Source organism: Micromesistius poutassou (genome assembly GCF_964030765.1).
Source record: "Micromesistius poutassou genome assembly, chromosome: 2".
NCBI lineage: Eukaryota > Metazoa > Chordata > Actinopteri > Gadiformes > Gadidae > Micromesistius > Micromesistius poutassou.
In genome coordinates, this window is record NC_140272.1 from 21,023,104 (window position 1) to 21,045,550 (window position 22,447).

At 41.4% G+C, this 22,447-nt stretch overlaps 1 protein-coding gene across 1 annotated transcript in view; it reads left to right on the forward strand.

Annotated features, from left to right (window-relative positions):
* Positions 1-19,545: 19,545 nt before the first annotated feature.
* The window catches only part of LOC311339017 (dihydropyridine-sensitive L-type skeletal muscle calcium channel subunit alpha-1-like), a 58,945-nt gene continuing 56,043 nt past the window's right edge, over positions 19,546-22,447 (forward strand). The window contains exons 1-4 of the mRNA XM_084464369.1: positions 19,546-19,668; positions 20,098-20,240; positions 20,337-20,489; positions 20,604-20,809. Coding sequence (XP_084320495.1) covers positions 20,114-20,240; positions 20,337-20,489; positions 20,604-20,809 — 486 coding nt within the window. The 5' untranslated portion in view covers positions 19,546-19,668; positions 20,098-20,113. The remainder of the gene's footprint in view (positions 19,669-20,097; positions 20,241-20,336; positions 20,490-20,603; positions 20,810-22,447) is intronic.

Consider the following 22,447-nt stretch of genomic DNA (forward strand, 5'->3'; position numbering starts at 1 on the left):
AGAGAGAGAGAGAGGCCTGGGATGAGTATGTGCATGCACTAACACTGGTATATTCATATACCGTCTGTAGAGACTGGGCGACGTCCCAGTCCATGTTTCTATGATAAAGCGGGTTAGAGATTCCCGTCAGAGGTGGGCGATGTCCCAGTCCGAGTTTCTATGATAAAGCGGGTTAGAGATTCCCGTCAGAGGTGGGCGACGTCCCAGTCCATGTTCTTCTTTGTCTAATGGTATTGTAGGGTCCTGTAAAAGCGTTTTGGACACCGCCCTGTGGCCTATAATACAAAGATAAGCAACCCAAGACATTTCTAACAAAAACCGTTGAGAAAAGTTACTTGGGGTACAAAAGTAGAGCCGAGTGAAAGGGGAGAAGAGGAGCGGAGAAGTAAGGAGGAAAAAAAAGGTGGGGGGAGTAACTCGGAGTGAGGTTGTGATTACAGGCGAGTTAGTGACTGATTTCACTCAGGGCTTTTGTGCAACCAATTCGACCATTTTGCGACAAACTATAAAAAGTTGTATAAGTCGTTTTCTTTTCGTATTCAAGCCGAGTTAGGTTTTTTTTACCTCAGAGACTTGTACGGCCGGTTTTTGTTTTTGTTTATTCTGTCTAAACAAAAGACTGGCTATAACGCCTGGTCAAACTTTTTTGTTGTGATTACAGGCGAGTTAGTGACTGATTTCACTCGGAGCTTTGTGCAACAAATTCGACCATTTTCCGACAAACTATAAAAAGTTGTATAAGTCGTTTTATTTCTGTATTAAAAGTCGAGTTAGGTTTTTTCACCTCAGAGGCTTGTACGGCCCGTTTTATTTTTGTTTATTCTGTCTAAGAACAGAGAGAGGGAGAGAGAGCGCAGAGCCAGCGTGTGTGTCTGTCTGCGTGTGGGAGAGCAAGCGTGCGTGTGTGTGCTCGTGTCTGTCTGTGCGTGTGTGTAAGTGTGTGAGTGGGACAGAGAGCAGAGTCAGTGTGTGTGTGTGCGCATGTGTGTGTGTGTGTGTGAGTAAGACAAAGAGAGGGAGAGAGCAGGGGAAGAGTGTGTGCGAGGCAGAGAGAGAGAGACCTCTCGCCATTCACAGATATCCATCCCTCTAAGAGTGTGTGTAGGTGTAGGGGGATATAGAAATAAATTAATTAATGAAGTAAATAAATAAGTAGATAGATAAATTAATAAAGTAAATAAATAAGTAGATAGATAAATTAATAAAGTAAATAAATTGGAAAGACAGAGAAGTGCTGGAAATAATAAATATATAAATAAATAAATATAAAAAGCACTTTGATAGTAGGAATAAATATAAACGTAATAATTGGTTTGTCTGAAGTAGATGTGTAAACCCCCCCCTGGTTTTGTCAGACCAGGAGAAAAGGAGAGGCTAGAGAACAGGAAGGGTGGGGGGAGAAAGCCCAGGAGCAGAGCAGAAGTAAGAATCAGCAAAGGTGGGAGGGGAGCACATTCCAATCGGCAGAGATAAAGAAAATTTTTAACTAACGAATAGAATAAACTCAAACAAATTGTATTAAAAAAAAGTGTTTATACACTTAAGAAAATGAATATGGCACCGACAGCAGTGGAGATTTTGAGTAGAGACAGTCCATTGCTTAAAGATGAGATAAAAAAGATCTCTGACAAATGGGAGAAGTCAGTGCTAGCCTTGTTCCAAAAGGAAGGAGAGAGATGGAGGAAAGAAGAGAGCACAGCTAGGGAAATAGTGAATAAAGATGAGAAAACTGAGCCATTACCCCCGAGGGCTCAGCCACCACCGTATAACATAGGACTGTACCCATTGACAACAGGCACAGTAGATATTAAAGGGGAGGTCACATTAAATGGAGAAAATAAGGATTGTGACACACAGGGACGGAAAGACCCACCCATATACATGGACTGTTATGAAGGAATTAGGAAAACAAGGAGAGAGTTGAATAGTGATGACAATAGTACTAGTGACAGTGACAACGGGGACAAAGATGGGAAAATTGATAACGGGCAATTTAGTGAAGGGCCTAAGCTAGGAAGTAAGAAGTTAGAAAAGGAAAAGAGAGGAAAGGGAACAGCGAAGAGTCAGAGGAAGTTAAGAATGGAGGGTAGAAATGAGGGAGAGAGCTTCAGTGCGAGCCCATGGAAAGAAAATGAGGGGGCCCAGGTCAGTGGTAGTAAATCATTACAAAGCCCCCTAGAACTCCAGTCCCAGGGGGAGCCTAGGAGATCGCAAAGGGAGAAAAGAGCACCCGACACTTTTCCAGGAAATTATCCTATTCTAGTTAAAGGACAACAGGCCTATTATCAACCATGGAGTTCACAGGACTTGGAGGGATTCCTGTCTAGACTCCACCTGTCATACATGTACACACGTAGTAATGGGGGTCCAACAAATAGAGGTAGACAGAATCAGTACAGGGGAACACAAGGACAGTTTAGATATAATCAACAGCAGGGACAGCCCAACCAGCGTAGAGAGCCATTTAGATGTTGGGGATGCAATCAGGAAGGCCATATCCGAAGGAATTGTTTGGCAACATCCAACCCTTCTTTCCCACCACAGCAAGGACAAGGTAACAGCTACCTATGACAGGTGGGACCCTTTATGGGTCAAGGATACTAGGGGTTATTATCTAGACTCCATAACATGAACAATTAGCATTTAAAGTTGTCCATAGCATGCACACCGCTCCTCCACAGAAGTCCAGGGGTCAACCAGCGCTGGGGACTCTTTTTAAGAGTTCAGGGAAAATCCTCTCTCACCAATCTGAGCAGAAGGACCCGCCCTAAAAGGACAATTGCAGTTGTCCAATTGAGGAGCATAATCGAGCTATGGCTTTAATCAAATTAAGCTGTGCATGTAAATGTACTGAGTGATGAGTCTATCTGCCTTACTCTTGGACTGGTTGTAAGCTGTAAGAGCCTCCTGCCTTTTGTAACCTGGACAAGTAATCATTGAAGAGATGATACGGATAGTTTGTCTCATTAGTTTGTCTGCTCTTGTGAGAATCATCCCCCTTTCTTGCAAGCTCAGGGAAAGGTGTGAGATCTCATCTAATGTGGCCTAAATCACATAGGAATTCTTGTGTTTCCATTTTGGCCATCAGACCCCTGTACATTGCCTTCTCATTTTCGTCTCTTGTGGCAGCCACTGAGGCTGCACTGAAATGATGATGCAGGGCTTTGTATGAATTCCATACAGCTTTCACAGTTCTAAAGCTGCTGGCTGCCCATCTGACATCAAAGACTCTCCCAATCTTCAGTAGATTCACTTGAACTTGTTGTGCATGATCAGCTAGTTCCCTACAGTTTTTTGGTGACCGTGGTAAAGTGTGTAAAGTTTGTCAAAAAAAGACGTGAAATGATTTACATTGTTAACTTTTTTGACTGTGTCTCCCACAGCCAATTCTAGCCTATGGTTTAGGCAGTGCCACACAATAAGGTGAGGATACAGGAGCAGTAGTCGGGCAGATACACCCGACTTTCTGCCCAGCATGGCACTTGCTCCATCACTGGCAAAAGCAATGAAATGTTTTTGGATTAAATTTTCATCCATTCCCCAAGTTTTGAGGCACTCTAATAAGCTCTTTATTATAGTCTCAGCTGACTGCCTTTCAATCTCCACCAAATCAAGAAAAATTACGGTGGGTTCAGCATTGATTACAGATGTTAAATAAACAACTAGGGCAGATTTTTTGCTCAGAGTTGTGGATTTGTCAATTAAAACACTAAACCTCTGTTCTTTAGTTATTATGTTGTCCAGTATTTTCTTCCTCATTTCATTCGCAATGTGATCGATCATGTTATTTGCCGTATATCTGGAATGAAGAGTGATACCCAGGTCAAGGCCATTTTGTTGTTGGAGCACCACAAGCTCCTGGTAGTCTGTGTATGGCCTGTTGTGCTTCGCTGTGAAATATGCAGTTCGAAAAAGTGAGGCTGTCTTCTCTACTTCCCCCTCCACTTGTGTTCAGTATTTCTTCTGATGCCTTGTGACATGTCACATGTTTGCATATAATCTTTTTTAAACTGTGTGTGTTGTTTTTCAGTCCAGATAGTTTGATGGCATAATCTGCACTCAGTTTCTCCTCCTGCTGTATCTCCAGTCTCAGGTTCTCCTCTCTCTGTCTCTCCTGCTTCTGATCCTTCTCTTTCAGATTCTCCACTGTCTGTCACTCCTCTGTCTGTTACTTCTCTTGCTCCATCTCATCTCTCTGTTTCTTCCCTTCCCGTATCTCCTCTATTTTTTCCTCCTCTATTTGATCCTCTTTTCTCTGTATCTCCTTCATCTGTCACTTCATTCTCTGTTCCTCTTCTCTCTGTTGCTCCTCTCTCCTTTTCTCCACTGACTGGTGCACCTCTTTCTTTATTTCCTGTTACTAGCCTCCTCTCTCTTTCTCCTCCCTTTCTTTGACCTCCTGTTCCTCCTCTCTCATCACTTCTTGTCTCACCACTGCCTGTAAAATAAATGTAAAATGAATTGTATTGGAGAATTATGCCCTGGGTACACCTGGTAGGCACTTTATTTAGCATACTGGCTAATCTACCCCTTGCTAAAATACCTACAAAGGCATGTCTGAATGTCTAATCAAGTGCTACAGCCCAGGTCCACGTTCACACACGTTTCTGTTATTAGAGAAGCATCTTAAGAAGGGGAGCTTTCTGAGAACTTTCTGCCAGTAGGCGTGTTCTTTATTTTCCTACAAAGTGATGACATGCACCAACATCATCCACACCTGTTCGTTGTGACTTTAAACCCTGCATTGTAAGAGAAAAATAAGCTTTTTTCCACGCTGTAAAGCAACGCAATAAACATAACTCGCTAGCAAAGAGCTGTGTACAATTAGTGGTAACGTTATCGTCACTGACTGAATAAATCATCTTATGCGAACCAAAACAACCTTAAAATAAACGTTTTATATTGCTCTTTGGACTTACTTTGTAATCGGGGCCTTGTGTTGGCATCTTTGGGAGGGGAGAAGCTGCGGAGACGCTTTAGAAATCGCCGGATATCCATTTTATATACATATCGCAAACCACATAAACGTTTCTGCTTCATAAGTTTGCGCACATTTTCCTGACAAAATAAACAGTTAGCGCTCATTTTTCTGACAGCTACCCCATCAAGTGTCACACGTTTAAATCCCTCTATGTGAACGTTGTCTCTCTTTTGGCGGGATAGGTTAGAACCATACAACTGTTATTGCCTTAGGAGGGAGAAGGCTACTGTTATGACAAGGCTATTCTTATGACAAACATATCAAAGAATAATGCACGTATGAACACACATAAGGATAAAAATTATATATATTTACCTATCTATTTACTCCGTACCCCACGCCTCCCGTGTACCAGTTCAATTTCAAGATATTTTTGTTATCTATACACCTACACACTCAACTATGAGACACATTATGAAAGTAATAATGCACAGTAACAATATTGCACAGTGAAAGCACTCAATTATGTTGTTGCAAGCCAGGCATTACTGCCAGATAAATGTGGCCGTGCCGGTGCTGCAGCGATACTTTCAGGGAGAGGACACCCGCCCTGATTTTAGGTTAAGCCGACAGCAATCCAGGTCCTCCTGGGGGCCCTCCAGACAGAGTGGCAGCATGGCTGGGGGCTGACATTGGAGACCCTGGTATTCCTATTCTGGATTGCTACCGGGTCAGCCTATTGGGTTGTGTCAAGGGTATTTGGAATACCAATTACCTCAATCCATAGGATGGTCCATAGTATCGCTGAGGAGGTGGTGGCTGTCAGGGAGAATTTCATCAGGCTGCCACAAAGTGAAGAAGAGCTCCAAGCCATGGGGGAAGAGTTTGCCCGACTGGCAGGGCACCCGGCCTTCGCTAAAGCAGCTGGGGCCATCGATGGGTCCCACATCAGAATCAAGTCTCCTGTCGGCCCTGATGGTCAAGACTACATCAACAGGAAGCTGTACTCTTCAATGGTGTTGCAGGCAGTCTGTGACCATCGGGGACGATTCATCGACACTTATATTGGCTTCCCAGGAAGTGTACATGATTCACGGATCCTTAGGAACAGCTTTATTTACCTTTCTGGCAATTACCCCCCACCAGGATATTTTATCTTAGGTGATGGTGGTTACCCATGTCTTTTAGAGCCCATGGCCCTTATCACACCATATAAGCAGCCACTCAGAGGCATGGCAGAGCAAAGGTTCAATACTCATCACTCTCGGGCCCACTCTATTGTTGAGCGCGCCTTTGGGATGATGAAAACCCGCTTCAGGTGCATCTTTTTAGAGGCACTTGAAGTACATAGTGAGTTTGTGCCAAAGATATGTAATTCCATAATTACCCATATTTGTCCACTTACTGTATGTCATTATTGTTAAAACTGCTTATGGATTGACCTAATTATAAGACCTTCATTTATGTTCCTGTTTGTCTCATTAAACCTTTACCTTGTGCAGGTGGTGACTGCTTGTGCAGTGTTGCACAACATTTGCATCGGTGTGGGAGACGAGGTTGCAGTGGAGGACGTGGCCATGGGAGATCACCCCCTCCAGATAGAGAATGTGGTGCTGAATCCCGCAGTGGGGCTCCTTGGCATGCAGCCCTGACTAATGCCATAACCCTCTTGCGAGTGGCACCACAGGACCATGATTACTTTGCTTTGGTAAATATGATAAATATGATAACCAACATAGTGATATCATCTGACCGTGTTACAGATTCAGTATTAACCTAAAGATCTCCCTTCTTTTCCACAGCCTGTGCCAACATAACCAACAACATTTTACATTGTATAAATAAAATTCTATTCTTTTCTTTTTTTTTAACAAAATCTAATTGCCTGAGAACTTCATTTATGCATCACATTTACACAGTATGGTTAATTACTATTATGCAGGGGAAAAAAAGACAAAGAAACAATGTGTAAATTTTGATAGGTGTATTAATTTATTGTGCATATGTTAACTCACGCCTCACTCACACCTCACTCACGCCTCTCAACCAATCGCTCGAGGAGCGAGAAGAAGCGTTGAGACCTCTCCCTTGCAGCTGCCTCTCATCTGCCTGCCTCTGGTGTTGGATATCCTCCCTCACCAGAATGAGGAAGGGATCCTCCCTCTCTCCTCTCACCTCCTCTTTATCTACCTCCTCCTCCTCTCTCACCCTAATCTGACTCGGGCTGGTGGGGAGAGAGCCCATGATCACTGGCGCTAATACTGCTGGTGATCTGCCAAGTATCTCATCCATGAATACCACCGCCATGTGCCTGCTATAGGCTTGCCATCCTCGGTTCCCTGACCAGAGGCAGGGCACTTGCATTCCTGACGATAAGGAAAACAAAACAACTGGGCTACTAGCAATCTAACATCTCCCTGTTATACCTACAACAATAGCATAGCAAGAACGTTCTTAATGTAATGCTGTCATCTTGCTCCTCACCTTATGTTTGGTTTTTAAATTGTCCCACTTTTTTTTTAGCTTGCTGTGGGGTCACTTTCCCTGTCAAGCCCATTTGCTCAATCAAGATTCTATCAACACATAAGTAAATTCCATAAATTATAATTATATATGTTCTTTACAAATTACAAACATTGCAATTCATTGGTGGTGCATTTGTTTAACAACATTTTATCAGGCAAGAAATTCTCACCTATAGCCATTAATGGCAGTATCCCCCCCCCGTGAACAGATGTTTTGATGCCCCCCTCAGGCGCACAAACTCCTCCGTTTGCTGGGCTGACCCTAAAAAAAAGAGTAAACACAAATATAAATACGGTAGTCATTAATGTGTTTATGTTATACGGTCAGGAAATGCGCTAATCAGGAATCTTGTTAGTCGTGAGTAAAAAGTGGCTGGCAAGAAGTGTCCTTTCCTTTCAATTCCTTACTTTAAACACGCAATCTTTACATCTTTATAATCAGTGGGCCAAGTTGTAATCATGGCAATGCCAGTGGTAAATGTTTTAATAGTTTAATTGTTATAGCCTGCTGCTTGTTATTGGCGACAGTTGTTTAAACACCAGCTACGTAGCACTACTATCAAAGAGTATAGCGCTAGGAGTTTGCTACTATTAACAAATTACTCCATGCAAAATAGGCTATAGCCTATCCATGCACTGCAAATACGTTTAACACAAGTCTCTTCACTCAACGTTTTTGTTCTGCATGTCATGGTGAATTTAATACGGCACAAAATACTGAACATTTTAAAATAACTTCACTTACATTTGAACGTGTATTGTATTTTGTCTGCCATTTTTAAATAGCCCGCCGCGTGTGACTGTGAACGCAGGGGATTGTGGGTGTTTTAGCTCGACGAGGATCCATCGATGCATCCTTTAAAATTCTTCAGAATTCTATGACGTGGCGTCCTTGAAGGGGCGTCCGTTAAACATTCTTCCTCGACTTCGGAATGCGGCCATTGTGTTGGTAGTGGTACATGTACTTTTTAAATAACCATAACTTGCTCAATTTTCAACCGATTTTCAAACGGTTTGGTTTCTTACAAACTACTACTATTTGTAAAGGGAAATCCTGTACCTATGGGACATGGGACCTTTAAGTGTGTGCGTGTGTCTGTTGTCATGTAGGCTATAGACAGATTGTCTTGGCTTGCATCCATGAAATATTGTAATGTTATAGGCCTACTGCATATTGACAAAATGTAGATCGGTATTGCACAACAATCGGGAGATGGAGTCCTGAATATTGACGGGTATTTCGCACTCTGGGTAAAAGCTTAGAAATAAACACTAGGCATGTTGTACATGTTATTTGTGGTTCTTGCCACCTCTTCCTCATCCCAGACGCCATAGTTAAAGTACTAGGCTGAGGCTACCTTCCACCACGTCTCCCCAATGTGACGTCATCACCGAGTTGCATTAGAAAACACCTGTTACTACCAAAAATGACAAAAACTGGACTTTAACACTATTTGAGACATTTTATAAATGATATACATATTTTGAGTGCTTTATGTACCCATTAATCGAAAGTTCCAGTTAACCTGCAACAAGGACTTTAAGCTCCCCCTGAAAAAGGATGAGCACTCTCTAAGCCCCCCCTCCCAAAACCCCCAGTCATTTTGTGATAAAAAAAATACGTTTTTAATAATAACAGACGGAAGCCGAGGTTATAGGAGTTTGCAACTCTCATGCCCCATACTCCGCATGACCCTGAGAGTTGCCTGTGATGGCTGGTTTAACCTGTCGCACTAATTACTCAATGGTGTGGAGGTGTGCAGCCTCGCCCAGCTCAGTCCAATCAGACTGGCCCAGAGGGGTATTCCATCAACGCAAAGCCGGGCTTCTTTCAGCTAGTGTTGCGTTCCATGAACGTCACTTGAGGGAATTTCCGCTAAGTAACCATGGCAATTTATCTGACCAAACTAACCTGGTCGGGAGCAGGTTAACTGTCAGGCTCTATGGTCAGGCTAACTTGAGCGGTGTTTCAGAGAAATCCATCTGTCAGCAACAATTGTACCATCAGAAGGTTCCGCCAAACCTAGTCCTCACAATTTTGTCATAAATGTACATATATGAAGTACAAACAGTGTATATTTTCACTAAGGGTCTAAGATTAAATGATGCAAATAAAATAATTCAATGAATTGCTATCTATTATTACTGTGGCTATTTTTTCAACACATTTTTACACAAATCTATGTATTATCGCGTCATCAGTAATCAGCGGCTGGGTGACTAGTCTAGCACTTGCCCTGTGCTACGCGTTACCCGAGTTCGCGGCCAGACTAATGCGTAGTATTCTTGGCGTTGACTTCATTTTGTAATTCCCTTTATTAATTTGATTAATTCCCTAATTAAGAATATTCAAAGAAATGGAAAATAAACGGCATGAAAAGTTACTTGATTTCTCTAGTAATCCTTCCTATATCACAATTACTTGCGTGGGGATAGAACCCCGGACGACCGGGTGCAAGTCCGACACGTTAACTCGAGACTACCTCCCTGCTTTTAAATTCATGGTCAATATTAAATTAAAATATGTTACGCTTAATACTACTTATGCATTCAACAGATCGCCGATTTTTGTGCCAGGCAGCCTCCCTGTTTCTATTAATGGTTACGGTGTTCCCTTTTTGATGGAACGGCTTTAGCCTCAAGTGGAAGTTTGCGCTAGTTCTAACTGGGCTTAGTCAACTAAGCGCCGCTTTCGTTAGCGACTTTGATGGAATACCCCCCAGATGAGGCTGCTTAAACCAGCCATCATCAACACACAATCCCACAATAAGTTAAAGGTCCCATGATATGCCACCAGAGGGTTATTCCATCAAAGTCGCTAACGAAAGGCGTTAGTTCAAACCAGGCTTACATTATTGTGGATTACGCACGTTCACGAGATATGTAACCAGCCCAGAACCATGAATGTCGAATCATGGATCAAATGTCCGAAAAGGACAGAGCGGAATCTTTTCCAGCGGCGAACAGAAGCTGCTTGTGGAGGTCTATGAGGAGTACAAGCATATAATAACTCAAAAAGGGAACACTGTAACCATTAATAAAAACAGGGAGGCTGCCTGGCAAAAAATGTAGTATTAAGAGTAACATATTTTAATTGAATATTGACCATGTATTTGAATTCAGGGAGATAGTCTCGAGTTAACGTGTCAGACTTGCACCCGGTCATCCGGGGTTCAATCCACACGCAATGAGTAATATAGGAAGGATTACTGGATAAGTAATTAATAATAATAATATAATAATAATAATAATAATAATTAATAATAATAAGCCATTTATTTTCCATTTCTTTGAATATTCTAAATTGACTAACCAATTTATCTCAACAGAGGTGGTTTTGGCTGCCTGCCGAGAAACTCACCTGAATGGAATTTATGTAGCTGACAATTTCCCATGCAGCAGTGTCTTTATCATTGTGACAAAGGTTTCCCTATCAGTAACATTAATATTAACATTACCTTTACCATGGGTTTTTCTAAGTTATGTTTGTAGGGAAATTGTAAGACATATTTCTTATACAAAAAGTGTCTAGGCCTATTTTCTCTGACATAAAGGGAATTACAAAATTAAGGCAACGCCAAGAATGGAATGACCCTCACTGGACACCAACTGGGGTCACGCTTGTCACAGGTTAAGTGCTAGACCATTCACCCAACTGCTGGTTCCCAATTGCTCTATCATACATAGATTTGTAAAAAAAAAAGTGTTTTGTTATCCACGATAATAATAGTAGATGGCAATTAAGTTAATTATTTTATTTGAGTCATTTAATCTTAGACCCTTAGTGAAAATATACACATATACATATTCACATATTCACACATTCACATATGTACATTTATGACAAAATCGTGAGGACTAGGCTTGGTGAAACCTTCTTATGGTACAATTGTTGCCGACAGATGGACTTCTCTGAAACACCGCTCAAGTAAGCCTGACAGTTAACCTGCTACCGACCAGGTTAGTTTGGTCGATAAGTTGCCATGGTTACTTAGCGGAGATTCCCTTAAGTCACGCTAAGCGACGTCTTTGGTGGACTATTTCTCTGCTAATCAACACTACGAATGCTGGAAACAAATTAATTGTAAAAAGACACACTGTGTGAAGTTATTTTTTCGTTTTGGCAAGTAGCCGTATAATAAGCGGGATAATGTATAGAACGAGGCAACGACACCTCCGCTTCGCGTCGGTGTCCGGTTCGCCCTGTCGGGGCTTATTTCCAGATAATGACCGGCGTTCTGTACATTATCCCTTACTTAATTCACCGTTCATTTTGGTTTGATAGACTAACAGAATAAATGCCTGAGAGTGTAAATTCTACTCATATTTAGATGTTTATCAGTCACTATTATAGAATAGTGCCTCTTAGTTCTATAATTAAGATTCACAAAGAGGTTATGTTCAAGAACTGAGATTATTTGTATTTCATTGTTTGATTGATTGTTTTTTTTGTAATTTAAAACCCAATTGAATCACAATTTGTCAGAGTTGTTGATAGCATGTCCTTTGGGCCAATCTGAATGCTAGAGCCTTCATTGACATGCGTGTTCCACTTCTGCTACCCTACTCCCTTATAGCCACTCCCATTGTCTATATTTATTTTGTTGTACAACCAACTGTTCAGCAAAGGCATGCCTTTCATGTAGAGCTGAGCGCTGTACCGAGAGCCGAAGAGCAGTGAGGCTAACTTAATGACAGGAAGGAGACAAAGATAGGACACAAAGTTTTGGGCTGGGGACAAGACGCCTGGATACGTATTGACAAGGGAAATACTCTGGTTCTACTATTGATTCTATCAAGGTAGTAGTTCTATCACCATGGCTGATCCTCCGCTGACGTCCTACATCATGGACGAGGAGACCCTGAAGCGGAAGCAGAAGGAGAAGATGAAGAAGTTGATGGCCACAGGAGGAAATCCTCGTCCTCTCCGCTCGCTCTTCTTCCTGAGCCTGAAGAACCCCATCCGCCGGGCCAGCATCAACATTGTGGAGTGGAAGTATCCTTAATGTTACCTTCACGTTACTATAGTACCAATACCATGTTCATTATCTTCAACATTACTATCAATACCATGTTTATTATCATCAACATGGTGGATTGGAACTATCCTTCATGTTACCTTCACGTTACTATAGTACCAACTAGGGATCAACCGATATGGATTTTTTAGGGTCGATACCGATACAGATTTTTTTTCATCTGCCTTAGCCGATGACCGATACGCTGATACCGATTTTCTTGAGCCGATACTACCCTGGAAATCCAGAGTTCTCGTGAGAACTCCCCAATTCCCCTGCCCCAGAACATTAACCAATCACATCCGTGTATCTGATATATGTTCATTATCATCAACATTACTACCAATACCATGTTCATATCATCAACATGGTGGAGTGGAAGTATCCTCCAGGTTCATATTGTTATAGCACCAATACCATGTCCATTACTGCTGTTTGGCAGCTTGTAGGCCTACAGAGTTTAACATATGAATATAGCTAATGGCGAACACACCAAAGGTCATTGTGAAATGTTTAACATTTGAAAATAATGGAATATTCTTTCATCCATCTGAAATTATAATAATTCTAATTATAAGTAATTAGACCTTTACGAAGCATGCTGTATGTTAGTTTAAATGTTTACAGTGTATAGAAAGACCACTTCTATCACCACAAAAGGTCTTTCTATATTATGGAAAACATTTAAATGTTTTATTTGCCAATCAACCATTACCATTCAACTGTTAATCATTTAATTAGAAGACAATAAGTCGTAGGATGTTTCAGTTTTCATTTCCAATTTGAATAAAAGCATATAATCATTATTTTATTACCAGCATACTTCAAACTTTTAGATTGACCTATCCCTACGTCATCCCTATAAATACATTGAAACTTATTCTGGAAACCTGATGATTGCATTGTACAGATGTCACAGTTCAATAGCTGAGGGCTTTATGCAACAACTATTTATTTTCAAGCCAAAATAGGCCCTACTTTTTCTTTCAGTAATTACTAATATGAATCTATCAACATAACTATCAACTTAACAATTACTGGCCAACAATAATGTTTACATTGTGTGAACCGATCAAGATATTGAATTGCTTTACGATGATTCTAGATTGTCTTCAATAACGATGGATATTATTTATTGTAGACCTTACTAGCTATTACATTCATGGTGCTACTTGGATTTCCAATACATTCTTCCCAGACCTTTTGAAATCATCATCTTACTCGCCATCTTTGCCAATTGTGTGGCTCTAGCTGTGTACTTGCCAATGCCAGAGGAAGACAGCAACAATACCAACAGCAACTTGGTAGGTTTATGTTTGTGCATGCCTGAGATTTCTGTAAACTAACTTGGCCTTTTATGATCGTATGATTTTTCAAAAGTAAAGCTTAGATATTGGTTTCTTTTGTGTCAGGAATGGTGTTACACCACACTTGCATCAACCCAAACCCACAAAACAATGAAGATTAATGTACAAAGTTTGACTAAAATAAGAAGGTGATAGCTAGTGATTTGTGATTATTAAATTGAGTCACTTGCAACCAACCCTTCTGCTGAAGCAAAGTACCAGTCAGAACCCAGATCTTACCTTTGGTAAAGGTCTGTGAGACTATAGTGTGTTTTATTGTTAGATATATGAGCTTGTAGGCAAGTAGTTACTTTGGTTGTGGCGCATTGCAAAGCTGAAAGGCGATCCATGCTGTCACTTTGCAATGACGCAGCCCTGGGACAGCTGGCGAACCACAGCTGTGGTCTATTCTTAGGTAATATACCAACAATTAGTGTTTGTAAAGGGTGTCGTTTTAGATGTATCTGTAAACTGATCATTCACTGATCTGAAAACGATGGGCTCAATTGCGGTTGCACAAAGATGGGTGCCCCCTCTACAAGCCTTCCTGCCTCACATGGTGGTCGTTAGTGTTGATTTGCAGAAAGAACAAAGAGTATCAATAGATATTTTAGAGTAGGTCCTTAATAAAGCCATAACAATGTGTGTCTTCTGCAACTTAATTAACAGCTGGCAAAAATAGGTAGGAATTAGGAATTAGGATTAGCACTTTTGCACGATTGTAACTGTGGACCCCCATACCAAGAAACATATACACTCTAAATATAGCCACCAAATATTATCGATGATGCCCCACTCACTCTGCAGTCTTGTCCTTACCGCACGCCACGTAAATAAAGTTAACACATTGTTGAAACAGAAAAGAGACATGTACTAATATTTGCTGGCCTAATAAATAATTTGAATATCCAAAAACGTTATTTAAATAAAGATCTAAATGATTTTTAAACATCAACAAAGACAATACTAAATGTTCAAAGATGGTTGTGCACTAAAACCCATCACTGTAGAAGCCATTTAAGATTCTTACCCAAAACGGCTTTGAAAGATAAATTAATAAATAAAACAAATTAATAAATAAATTAAGCACATAAAGTTTCTGTAAAGTTTCCAAAAATACCTCTATATTATATATATTTTATACCACTAACTTAAAATTAAAGCCTTAACAATCAATGTAGTACATAAGTACATTATTTCTACCAACGAGAGGCCCAGGAGTGGTTTGTTATGCTTACACTGTTGGTGATTACATATACACATACAACACAACGTTTGGGAGGCAATATAAGAGCCTATTTCTCACCCTGGTTGCCTTCATCTATAAATGTAGTGTGTGTGGTTGATGACAGCCTCACCTGGCCCGAGTCAAACCGGCCATACACCGCCGGCGAAGCGCAGCGGTGCGCAGTTTCTGTGCGTCAGATCAACAAACATAGTCGGTATAGGCTACCATTACGTTAAACAAATTGTTTTATGACTACATATATGGCCCTACATACTGTATATGATCCTCTGTTTGTGCTTACAATGATCGTTACATTAATTCATAGTTTTTACATTGTGGAATTATTCATCTATTGTATCAACAATCTCCATATGTACAGGACCTTGTATCAAGCCGGGATGTACGAAATAGCTTTAAAAAAATGCTTTTTCACGTGCCGTGACGCTAGGGAATAGAACAGTGGGCAGTGTGCTTGCACGCGTCAAAGCACCGCCAGTGTGGGCTAGTACATCGTGGAGAGTGGCAGCCACCTAGGTGGCGTGTAGCACTGGCATTGCTACAATAACGCTATTGGCTTTTTATTTATGTTATGATAGTTAAAATATTGTCCCAGGGCACAAGCAAATTGCTGCTGTAGTCAAAAGCTTTTATTACCAGCTCCGAGTCATTGCTAAGATGAAACCCCATTTATCATTTCACAATCTGGAAAAAGTAATTCACACTTTCATCAAATCACGGCTGGATTACTGCAACTCCCTTTACATAGGACTCCCTCAATCACTCCTCTCTCGCCTCCAGCTGGTCTAGAAATCTGCAGCAAGGCTGCTGACTGAATCCAAAAAGCGGGATCATATTACCCTCATCCTAGCATCCCTCCACTGGTTGCCCATTCACCACAGAATTCATTTTAAAACCCTACTTATGGTTTTTAAAGCCCTTAATGGTCTGGCCCCTTCCTACATTACAGATCTCATCCATCACCACTCAGCTCCCAGGTCCCTTAGCAGGGGCGTAGCCAGGACGTTATTCCTCGGGGGCCCAGCTCAGGCCATTTGGGGTGGCACTTGATTGTCAAAACTTCTATTTTGAAACTCATTCACGGCGTCACTCAGAGAGGCGGGTTTCCAATGGATTGAATAAACAAACTTATGGACACTAATAATGTCTTATTGATAATCCCATGTTATTGGAATGGGTCCTTAGATGTTCTGCGATGTGTCATGATTATGTGAGGGGGTTCGGGACATTAACATGACACAGGGATGTTTTTAGTGCAAATGAAAGAAAGACATGGAATTGTCATTTTAGGCACTCATTTATTTAGGTAAACCGTAGCATTTTAAGTGCAATATTTATTTATAATGTGAAAAGATTTTTTGCTTTCTTAAAAATCCCATGGCATGCTACTTTATGAATGCTTTTATATAGATGTTAATGGGCCCCTAATACAGTACTTGAAGATGTTCAAGAAATTCAGCCTTGGTGCAGAATTACAGTCACTACGAGCCAGTACCACAATGAGCTTTCCACAAACATGCTGTTATTTTAGAGGCGGGTCAAGGTGGAGGGTAGGGGTGTGGCCCTGAGCAGCTTGCGGCCAAGTGATGGGAATTTCGGCTCTTTTTAGTGAGCCAGATCTCTTGGAACGGCTGACCAACAAGAGCTGGCTCTTTCGGCTCCCAAACGGCTCTTCATATTACCGCTTACTGTATACCTTTTATAATGGTGCCATTGCCGTAATTCCGACGCTCATTTTGACACGTGCGCACGCGTTGACCTTTGTGTTCTCACACTGATCAAAATGCATCCAAATGCTGCTTCTTTTCCTTGTCTCATTCATCTTGCACTCACACGCTCGCACTCGTCTCTCTCCTCTTTTCCTCCTGTCAGTCACAGGCAACGTGTATCACGCATCGAAATCCCCCGCCCCTCGCTTGTTCTCGTGATTGCCACGCATAGCATGCGTAGAATGAATGCATGTAGCACCCGTAGCAAGCAAGCAAGCGTTCAGGAGCCGACTCCCATCGTTCACTTAAAAGAGCCGGCTCTTTGAGCCGACTCGTTCGCGAACGACCCATCACTAGGCCACGGTACCATGCGCTAGTGTTTACAGTGGATGTATCGTAATGGCGAGGCACACGCAGCCTTTGGCCGTGTTCTGTAAATATATATACGTTTGGCCTGTGAAAACAGTTTTTAAATGTGCCTTATAAATACATTTTACTTACTAACTTACATTACTTAAATTTTTTTGCATTTTTTCAGCTTAATTATAGAGAGAGATAGAGAGGAAAGTGTGGAAGACAGAGGGGAGGACATGCAGTAAATGACCCAGGCCGTATGCACCTTAGCCCAGTGCGCCACTGGGGCGCCCCACTTATGTTGCTTTTCCACCGACAATATCAGCTCGACTCGACTCGACTCGGTTCCAGGCGCGTTTCCATCTAAAAAAGTACGTCTTCAATGTGGGCGGGTGGTAGAAAAGAACCTCTCCACCATGGGCGGGTCGTCATTAGGTTTTAATCACGGGAGACGCGATTCCCGGGAAATCTGAATCTGATCAAATTTCCTGATTCCCGGGAAAGGTTATTATGGGAAATAAAATAAAATAAAAAGCCTGCGCGTCTATTGTTGTCATATGGTAACGTTGATGGAGGCGAAACTCCGGAGGCGAAACTAACGTTGATGGAGCCGGTCCTCCACGGACCGGCTCTGGAGGATCGGCGTTTCGCTGTTTCGTTTTAGTGTCGTTCTTTTCCTAGGGCTCGAGTTTCGCCTCCATCAACGTTACCGTATGACAACAATAGACGCGCAGTCATTGCGCTTTTTATTTTATTTTATTTTATTTCCCATCATAACCTTTCCCGGGAATTAGGAAATAGTCTTGACACACTGTATACACACTGACACACAACCACGCCCAACACACACAACCACGCGCAGCCTAACTCTAGCCCCGGGAAAGGAGCGACACACATGGCGAAACGCTGATCAGTGTCCCCCTCAGGAGCGGGTTTGTGGACTCCAACCACGCCGGACACAACTTAACTTTGAGTGATTATTCCCATTTACAGCCGCTGGCCAATCAGTTACCAGCAGCCTGTTTACGTCACACAAAAGTACCTACTCCACTCGCTTGGAACCTCGACGGAGGTAGTACTAAAAAAAAGTACCCGGTACTAGGTACCAGGTACTTTTTTTGCCAATGGAAACGCAAAAAAGGCGTGGCGAATCGAGTCGAGTCAAGCTGGTACTGTCGGTGGAAAAGCGGCATTACATTGATTTTTAACTGTTAAAAGGCATGTGTCCCGTATTTAACAATGGTGTGGTATGTTATTCATTCATCTTCACATGTATAATTTATATAAGGTTATTTGAAGTTATACCACAGCATTGTTATATACTGGATTCTGATTGGTCAATACCATCCCAAGGGTGTGCATTGTTTTTCAATAATGGGACAAATCCAACATTAAAGGATAACTTTTAATTTTGCAATCTGGACCCTGTTTTCAGATCATCTTCGGTCTAATGGACTGACGCAGACAGCACATGTTTTATGTATCAGTATTGAGAACACTGCAGCCTTACTCTTACTCGGGCTACAATGTAATCCTCTGGGGCAATAACAGCCTGTCAATGTATACCCTCAATGTATGTCCTCATAATAGTAATGGACAAATTGGATAAAATGCTGTCCGCAATAGTCCATTACCCTCAGGGGTAAGGGTTAAGGGCTTGTTATCCCCATGGTTACGACCCATGCCAACTCTCTGATATTATTTTAGTAGCCTTCTGTCTTTTTATATGAGCGTTGATCTGAGCGATGTTGTCTGTGAAATGTGTGTCGGAGGATCTTAACCCTCTTTTGGACGTGGACATCAAAATAAACCACAGCTGCAGACAGTGCCACACATCCACACACTGAGGCGGTTTCTGTTTCATTTACCTCATCTACATTCCATATGTCCTCTTCATTCATATGAATAATACAGGGCCGCTCAGTAGATATCTTCATCACAGTACTGGACAAGCGTCAGTAGCTAAGGCGTGCTCTCGGATGACGGAGTTCACGTACACAAACTACTACTCAGTGAACTAACCAAATGAGACGTCACGTGTGTAATACAAGCACACAATGATCTCTGCCGATATGTCTTATGTAATGAAGGAATATGGAATGTAACATTCTAACAAATTAGATTATATATCCTGCAGCTTGAAGTATTAATCAATAATAATATATAAGAGCACATAGCTCAACAGTGGTGTTATACTTTTTTTTTATTGCTATGTTGACGATCAAATAAGACAAATAACCATGTTAAGAAATTAGAGACATTAGACCTTTAACAGTTCATTTACTAAATTACAAGTGCCATGTTAGGTGCCTGACAACCTGTCATTTATGTATGGAAAAACAGATAAAGTGAAACAATCCAAAAGTAAATAAAAGTCATTCTAATGTTTTTTGTATTTCTCTCCCACAGGAAAGTCTGGAGTACATTTTCCTCCTCATCTTCTCAGTAGAATGCTTCCTGAAGATAGTGGCCTATGGCTTCCTTTTTCATGCAGATGCATACTTAAGAAATTGCTGGAATATATTAGACTTTGTTTGTGTGTCTGTTGGGTAAGTAAAAAAAATAAAAATAGTCTTAAAAAATGTTTTAAGGATGTGTTATGTGTTATGGAGTTAGCAACAACAAACCTGAATTTGATTACATGTGGATTAAATTTAAAGATAAATGTAAGAATATTTTAGGATATTAAAAACCTGGAGGGAAAGTGATACTGTAAAGAAATGTATTATATAAATAAACATGTATAAATATATTAATCAGTATGCAATTGCATATGATTTATGTATTCATATGTATGTATGTATGTATTAAGATATCAGCACTTTTCTATATACCTTTTTAAAAATCTTTAAATTATTAAATATACATTTTCCTTAACTAAGTTATGTCACTCCTACTGTGTCTATCACATGATCTACCAAGGTTTTCATACTGTGTCTAGTAATGGAAATTACGTGACATTCCTCTGCTCTACCAAGGTTGTTTTCAGTAGCAATGGATGCTATTAATCACTTAAGTGGAGTGGAGGCTCAGGTTGGAGAGAAAGGCGGTGGGTTTGACATGAAAGCACTCAGAGCGTTCAGAGTCCTGCGACCACTCAGACTGGTCTCCGGAGTCCCAAGTAAGGAAGCGGACATTTGAAGATGTTTTATTCTTACATTATTATCATTTTGATTACTAGTGTTGTTGAGATCCAATGCCAATGTTTGTCCTCCAGGCCTGCAGGTGGTGATGAACTCCATTATGAAGTCAATGCTGCCTCTGTTCCACATTACACTCCTTGTCTTCTTCATGGTCACCATCTACTCAATCATGGGTCTGGAACTCTTTAAGTGCAAGATGCACAAGACCTGCTATTACACAGGCACAAGTATGCAGTACAAAAACATTCTTAAATGTGCATATGAACCCACAAATACTCACTTAACAAGGGTGCAGATGCACTGCCTCAACCTATCCTAACTCCTTTCCCTTGTCCCTTCAGATATTATTGCAACGGTGGAGAATGAGAAGGCTTCTCCATGTGCACAGGCAGGAAACGGACGCCGATGTACCATCAACGGTACAGAGTGCCGAGCTGGCTGGCCTGGCCCAAACAGTGGCATCACCCACTTTGACAACCTCGGCTTCTCCATGCTCACCGTCTACCAGTGCATTACGACTCAAGGGTGGACTGACGTCCTCTACTGGGTAAGATTTAACTTTTTATTGGCTTGGTCTCTTTTGCAAGGTTGCTTCCGAAATAGGTGGCAGATAGAGGTAATATGGCTGCATAGGAAACAAGTCCCTCCATTTTGGTACATTTCAAGGAAGCATCGGCAATAAAGACAGTTCTCCAATTCATGTTTTATATAAAATAATGTATGGCAGTATAATGTACAAGTAATTTTATTGAATTGTTAAAGAAGTCCCAGCGTGTCTAGCAGGCTACCTGATGTACACCATAGCGGAGGTTGATGGAGAGCGGCAAATGCCTCACGACCATGGTGGCCACTTCAGATTAATATAATATTATTATATTATATTAATCTATATAATAGATTATAATAATGATTATAATAATGGTTATGTTTGAATTAATAACTCACAAACAGTGTGTCATTTTTTGCCAAATGGCTTGTAGCTTTGTATTTTTACACACCACATCCAAAACGCACAGGTTTGGCCTGTGGTCAGTGTATATTGGGATCGCGTTGACGATGTCACTGCAAAAGCCACTATCTGCTAGCCTGGAAATCCAGACCCACATCTAGAAAGCTGTTGGGTCTGGCAACGAGTAATTAAAATGGCCCAACTCGAGGGGCGGCATCAAGCATGCATTTGAAAATATCACTGCACGCAATTGGATAACACTACGACCAATCAGAAGAATACAAGGGGTGACGTATCCAGACCAGCGGAGTTAACCAATAGATAAGACTCTTGCCGTATCCGGTCGGTATCAGATGGCTAACCTATATCAGATACACAGATGTGATTGGTTAATGTTCGGATCCAGGGGAATCGGGGAGTGAGTATATTGCTCATTCCCAGGGTGACTCGCTGAGCAAATTCAAATTGTGCTCTCACGAGAACTCCAGGGATTTCCAGGGTAACGCCTCGTACCCACTGTACACGTCCGTCGACGGAAGAGAGTGGGCGTGTCCGACGCATGGGGTAAAACACGATCTGTGTATAACGTGCGTATAACGCGATCTGATTGGCCAACGGATCCGTTGCTGCCTGAAAAGTTAAACTTTTCTCAACTTTTGGACGCAAGAGACGGAGCCGATTTGACGGACGGACCCACAATGCATTTCGGGAGCGTCCCATGTAAAGTCAATGAGATCCGTCGACGGACGTGTACAGTGGGTATGAGGCGTAACTGTCTGCAATTACCCCAACCAGAAACCAAAGAATCTGCCTGAAGATTCACACTAAACTCAAAGCCCAGACCACTTCCTCCAAAAGACCTTCCTGACACCTTGGCCCTGTTTGGTTCAGACTAAACAGGGCCATGGATGAAGTTATGGCCATGGCAACACACAAAGGGAATACATGAGTATTCAGTTTGTCGATTACAGCTCGCTATTCAAATCATCTATTCCCTTAAAACTTGTCTCTAAGCTTGTTGATCTTAGTCTGGAAACCTCCATCTGGAGTTGGGTATAAGATGGAACAAATGTTAAATTAAATGAATATGTTTAAGAGACATTTCATATATTTGAATTCAGTGTGACGTGCGGTGACATACGGTGCCACACAATGTCCTTCATGAGGAAAAGAAAACATTGAATATCATTATCCGTGATGAAATATTGTCAAAATATTGCTATACACTGAACGCAG